Genomic DNA, 6226 nt, shown 5'->3' with positions numbered 1-6226 from the left:
GCGGGGGCGGTGCGGTCGCGGGAGAGAGGAGGACAGAGAGGTGTTCAGAAAATCGTCCCATGCCCCCTTCTTTTTATAGTACACATTCCCTTACATACATTCCGAAAAATTTAAGCACCCACATTCTAATTTATTTTGACAAGGCCATGGCTGGGGGGATCCCCACATTATATATCTGCTTATATTTCAGTTTAACACTTTTGAGCAAGTTGTTCTTTATTTTGCCAGTGCGTAGATGCGGAAGACCGGCAACCGACGGCAATATGTTGATGTGGCTCCAAGCATAGGTTATTCATGGAGGTACATAGTTTGAATTCACTTTTGTATTATTGTTAGGAGAATGGAGTAAATAATATGCGATGCCTTGTTCTGTCAATACCATTGTAAAGTTTCAGTGTTTAATTTTTTTGGTGATCTCTCATAGGTTTATATATATGTTCTCGGTTTCTAGAATTATACTGTATTATCTGCAGATATGCCACAATTGCCACCGGAGGCCATTATGAATTGTTGTGGGATGGCACAAACAAGAAGAGATGGTATCAGGTCACTTAGTGATAGTTTTGCTTTGGGAGTATTAAGAAGAGTGACGTATTGTGGTTAAAGTCCGCAAAGATATGTTAGCTTTTATTTTGAATTGATGGTTGTGCTCTGGCATCCACCTTGTAACACTGTGATCTACCTGTTAATATAGACCTTCTGGTTTGCTCTGTTTGCTATGCTATGTTATATGCCTGAACATTTTAATGATGTATTTCTGTTAAGTGGAGTACCTTTTTTCTTAACATCTGCCGCTCATTTGGGCTGCATATGCATGTTCAAAAGTACATTGGCAAGATTTGCGCGCCCATGATGGCAGAGGAGGCGCGCCCCTGCCACTAGTTCATTATCAAAGTTGGAACTCAGGGCATTTCTAACCGATCCCCTAAAAATAGTGGAGATCCGGTGGAGTAAACCCTTAGTGGAGTATATTTACTCCACTAAGTGTTGGCCAGACCTAGCCGATCCCCTGAATATAACGGAGTAACTTTTTTGTTTTTTCTCAACTTTGCAATTCTAGTATAAATTGCAACTACATATTACATATAGAAACTAAACATAACTCTCAATGTTCAAGCAAATCATGAATATAGTTTACAAACCAGTTCAAAGTTTACAAACCAAATTATTCAAATTTAAACACACCGAATGGTTCAAATGTATCAAATAGCATGTGACAAAACAATTAGGGCTCGCTAAGACATGGCATGTGATGCTCAACAAGATCTTGTTGGAGCTGAGCATGAACTTGACGGTTCTTGATCTTGAGATGCTCCTTAAGGAATGCCAAGATCCTGTTTGTGTCATACTCTGGCTCAACCGGAGTCCCGTTTGAGATGTACCAAAAGTTCTCAGGCATATCTCTCTCGTCTTCAATGTCATGTTGTGCAATATGATGCAACAAGTCATGATCCACCATAAAACCTTGGAGGTCCAGTACTCGGCAGGGCAATTCGTCGAACACTTGCGGCACCGGCGGTCTCTGCATTGCAGAGACCGCTGGTGCTAGGGAGTACTCGATAGGGCAACAAGTCATGATCCGCCATAGAACCTTGGAGCTCCAGTATGCGGTGTGGTGGTGCACCGTCCGACCGGTGTCGTTCTGACCAAATAGGCCGGCGGCAACGAGAGGGAATGACCTGCATCGGTGTGCAATCAAGGTGAGATGCGTCGGCCGACGGAAAAAGAAGAAGCAAAGAAGGAATCCAACGAATCAACAATGGCGACAGCGGCGGCGTCTCACCTTGATTCCGACAACGGCGACGAGGGCCAAAACGGGCTTCACGTCAGGCAGAAGGGCGGCAGGGAAGGCAGCGAGGTAGCAGGGGACTGGCGAGCAGTCGCCAGGAGTCGCGCCGACGAATTTGTAGGGGCAAGGGGCAACACAAGGGAGATGTGTGGCTTTTGCTCAGTTGCGTGGTAGAGTATATTTAGGGAGAAATTTAGGGCTGGAGTGAAAAAATTACTCCCTTGCGGCGGATAAGGGATCGCTAGGTGCCGATTAAGCCGATTAAAGGAGTAAAACAGAATTTTTACTTCTCTAATCGGTTAGAAATGCACTTAGATACCAACAACTGTACTCGACAGTTCCTCCCACCGACGCATGGTGGTGGCGCGTATAGATCGTAGTTGAAAATCGTGGCGACAATGATGGCTCTCGGTCAACGATAAGCATGCCATCACGGAGTTGACAATGGCTGTCAATCGATATCAGACATGCTAATAAAATAGTCCGCACTAATTATCGATGATTTTCTTACAACTTCAACAAAATTCACTAATTCAGGGTCGGTCACACCACTTCTTCGCGGGGTGCTAGCCAGTGAGCCTAAAATAGCTAAGGGACTCACTAAACTAAACGCAGCTGTGCAGTAGATAGTAGTAGTAGAACTAAAAATACTTCGATATGTGCAAAAAGAAAAACACGTGCGTAAAATATATGCAAAGAAAATGACCGGCGATCTTCCTCTACTCGCGAAGGACGTTCTCGAACAGCCCGCGGATGTACTCCGGCATGAAGTCGTGCCGCGTCAGGATCCCCAGCACCGGCGGTCTCTGCAATGCACACAGACGCGTGGTCAGAGAATGGTAAAAATGGCGGCAAGTAATGGCGGAGCGGGTCAGTGAGTTCTTACCCCGGGGGTCCTCGGCACAACGCACATGTGGCGGAGGCCGAGGTCGCGGAAGAGCACGGCGGCCTTGGCTAGCGACATGTTCTCCAGGACGGTGTAGGGCGACCGGTTGGTGATCGGGTGGAGGTCCACGTACATGTCCATCTCCTCCTCGGTGAGCCTCAGATCGTCCACCTCCATCGCCTTCCCCGACGACCCCACCTTGGCGAAGTCGAAGGGCTTGAGCTTGCGGAACACCTCGGCGGCGCCGGTCTTGACGGGGGCCCTGGTGAAGGTCCTGCCGTTGAGCAGCACGATCAGGTGGGAGCGCAGCACCAGGCCGCACAGCTCCGGCGCCGGCGCGAACGGCTCCTCCTCGATCACCGGGAACCCGTTGTGGCCGGTGCGCCGCAGCGTGTTCACCACGGAGCCGACGCGCTCCACGCTGGAGAAGGTGATCACCGGCCCGGACAGCACGTCGCTGGCCACCAGGCTTCGCATGCACGCGTCGGCGTGCACCTCCAGGAAGGGGAGACCCTTCATGCGCACGATCTGCTCGTACACGCCCTTGTTGAAGCAGTCCGCCACCGTCTTGGAGACGAGCAGGACGAGCATGATGAGCGGCAGCAGCAGGAGGTCGTTGGTGAGCTCCAGCAGGATCACGCACACCGACACTGTCATCCGCATGGTGCCGCCGAGGAAGGAGGCCGCACCGACGATCGCGAAGAGGCCCGTGTCGAGGCCCGAGCCGAAGACCTTGCCCACGAGGCGGCCGAAGGAGGCACCGGAGAGGATGACGGGGATGAAGAGGCCCGACGGCACGGCCACGCCGTAGGTGATCAGACCAAGGGTGTACACGCCGATGAAGAACGTGAGCAGAGTGTACACCCCGAACTCGCTGTCCGTGCCGCCGCTGAAAAGGTTGCGGATGGCATCGTCGTTGGTGTTGAAGAAGAGAGAGGCCAGCGCGTTGTAGTGCCCCGCCGGACACCAGAACTTCTTGTAGTTGCCGCTCCGGCCGATGGTCGGGCACTTGCCGGGGGCGAGCTCAGGCGGGCACGGGACGCAGGGAGACAGCGACGACAGGCCGAAGGAGCAGCATGAGGTGACAAGTGAGATGAACACCGTCATGAGGATCTTGTACGGCGCACCCTTCCTGCAAATTCAAATCATTCAGTGATCCGACTTCCTGAAGCTCTCTGAGAAATGCTTTCCTTTCATAATGAGGTCAATTCGGATGAAGATTACTCATTGATGACGCCGTATCTGCGGAGGATCTGGTCGACAAAGCGGTTGAAGAGAGCTCCGAGCAGCCCGCCGAGGATACCGAGCAGTATGACCGCGCCGATATCAGTGGCGGTGTAAGTCGTGACCCGCGAGCTGACGTCGAACATGATCAGACCCCCTTTGCCGAACAGGCCGCAGTTGCCGCTGCGGCAGTACTCTATCAACGACCGCAGCACTATCGCCGACATTGCCGTTGTGGAGAATGTCCTCCACAGAAGCGCACTCCGCCACCTGAGAGATCAGAAGGATAAAGGGTTTCTGTTATATGGAAGTAATGGGAGGGGATTAGCCCGGTTTGAAAAGAAAAAAAAAACTCGCGATAAATTTCATTCCACAGTTCAGTGTGATCATATTATCAGGACCAAAGACTACCAAAGGAGTGATTCCATGTGACAGATGATGAATTTATCTGAAACCAACCTTGGGTGAAATTGCACTTTTCAAAGGAATAAACACTAGTAGAAGTTCTATGCGCACTGTAGCATTTCCGACAAAATCAGGATTGGAAATAGAACATGCACAGTTTTAGTAGTAGTAAAATTTTACCAAGTCGTTGCTTCCTCGAGGGCAAAGAGAACGCCGCCGACGGGGGCGCGGAATGCTGCAGTGACGCCGGCCGCAGCACCGCAGGTGATGAGATCCCTACGATCGAGGTCGTTCTTGAAGTACCTGATCCAGTTCCACGTGAGGCCATACTTGCGCGACCCCCCTTGGCCGAGCATGGCGGCAATGCAGGCACCAGTGTGCACCATAGGCCCTTCTTTGCCCAGCATAAAACCGGCAGACACCCCCAATATGGAGCCAATAATCTGCAGGTCCCAAAGTCACAACTTAATCCTGTCCAATGTGCATCGAAGCATCCATTGACAGTGAGTTAGGAAGTGGTCTGACCTTCACGAAGAGGGTGCTGGGCGCTAGGATGGAGTGGGCGTCGACACCGTTCAGATAGGCCTTCACCTCCGGTATGCCGGAGCCAGCTGCCGCGGGGGCTAAGTAGGCGCAAATCGCAGCTGCGGACCCCGCAAGAACCGCATTGCAGGCCATGTATAGCAGGAACGCTTCCAGGTTCCTGAGCCACAGAGATGGAGATGATGCGCCGTGCATTGTTTGGGTCTTTGGGAGATGGCATTGGTGGTGTACATGTCTGGCAGGCAAGGTATACCTGTTTTGCCGCATGAGGTTGCTGGTCAGGAGCAGCTTGTAGCCGGCGATGTTCTCGACGGCGATGTTGTTGAAGAATCCCACGAGGCCAACGAAGGATCCCACGAGGAGCGCCATGAGCCATTTGAGGACCTGGTACTGGAAGACCTGGATCCGCCCCCTCGACCTCCAGTCCTGCTTGTACAAGTCGTTCTCCACAATCCTGAAATCGATCCGCAGATTAGTACAGAATTCAGGACGAACTTCTGAGGATCGCGGTAGATAGGGTTTAGGGACACGCACTCGTAGTCGAGGCTCTCGATAGGGCAGACGTTGGTGCCGACGACGGCCATCTGCGACGTGGTGTTGGAGCCGCGCTGCCGCAGCAGCGGCCGCTCCAGCCCGCCGGCCGCGTCCTCGAGGTCGCCCCACTTGACCGACTTCGCGGACGTCGGTGCCGTTGCCGACATCGGCGTCGCCGTCGGCGTCGGGGGAGCCTCGGGTACGGGTGCGGGTACGGCGCGTACGGCCAAGGCTTTCTCCCGTTTAGCCATGGCCATGGATCTGTTTTTCCCCAGCCTAATTATAATCTAACGCGCGGCGTGTTCTTAGATCGTCCGCGCCGAATCTGCAAAACGTAAACACGGGCATTATTGCCGGTAATGGGATAAACGACATGTGTCAAATTAAACGTATCTGGCTTCGTTTTCGTTTAAGAAGAAAGGATCTCGCGGAATGCGATTCTACCCTAACCGCCTAATGGATAAGGCTAGGAATTCAAACGAAACGAGACAAGGATCCGTGGATCACGTGGACTCTTACGACGATGAACAGATTGACCGGATCGGATCTTCAGGGGAAGGACCAGCGCCGGTGAATCTTTTGGGATCACGCGGCGGTGCTGTGGTGCCGCCGGCTCACGGCGACCATCGTCGCCGCCACGGGATTCTCTGCCGAGAGAGACGCTGGTTGAGCACCCTCGACTGCACCGACCTGGCCGTCGGGGTAGGGTCGGAGAGGAACGCGGGAAGCAGGATATACACCTGTGTGGCGATCGATTTTGTTCCCTGCCGCTACTTCATTGCGCTGAGGGAGACGACCAAGTGAAAGAAGGCGACTAATGCGGCTGTCGGGTCAGATCAGCTGGA

General features: G+C 52.6%; 1 protein-coding gene across 1 annotated transcript; it reads right to left on the bottom strand.

Annotated features, from left to right (window-relative positions):
- Positions 1-2271: 2271 nt before the first annotated feature.
- LOC119281808 (chloride channel protein CLC-c-like) lies at positions 2272-6226 on the bottom strand. The gene is made up of 8 exons (XM_037562235.1): positions 5901-6226; positions 5382-5706; positions 5101-5301; positions 4830-5007; positions 4485-4747; positions 3900-4169; positions 2676-3807; positions 2272-2595 (listed from the first exon to the last, which is right to left on the bottom strand). The coding sequence occupies exons 2-8, from the start codon at positions 5636-5638 to the stop codon at positions 2509-2511; spliced, it is 2388 nt and encodes a 795-aa protein (XP_037418132.1). The 5' UTR covers positions 5639-5706; positions 5901-6226; the 3' UTR covers positions 2272-2508.

The sequence above is a fragment of the Triticum dicoccoides genome, chromosome 3B, assembly GCF_002162155.2.
Source record: "Triticum dicoccoides isolate Atlit2015 ecotype Zavitan chromosome 3B, WEW_v2.0, whole genome shotgun sequence".
NCBI lineage: Eukaryota > Viridiplantae > Streptophyta > Magnoliopsida > Poales > Poaceae > Triticum > Triticum dicoccoides.
This window is presented reverse-complemented; position numbering and strand designations above follow the sequence as displayed.

What these genes read in the sequence shown, in the direction of transcription:
- LOC119281808 (XM_037562235.1), bottom strand. Translation starts at nt 5,638, where the DNA reads ATGGCCATGGCTAAACGGGAGAAAGCCTTGGCCGTACGCGCCGTACCC. An exon ending in AACCTCATGCGGCAAAACAG is followed by an intron (nt 5,008 to 5,100) that starts GTATACCTTGCC and finishes TCTGTGGCTCAG; the next exon opens with GAACCTGGAAGCGTTCCTGC. An exon ending in CCAGCACCCTCTTCGTGAAG is followed by an intron (nt 4,748 to 4,829) that starts GTCAGACCACTT and finishes TGGGACCTGCAG; the next exon opens with ATTATTGGCTCCATATTGGG.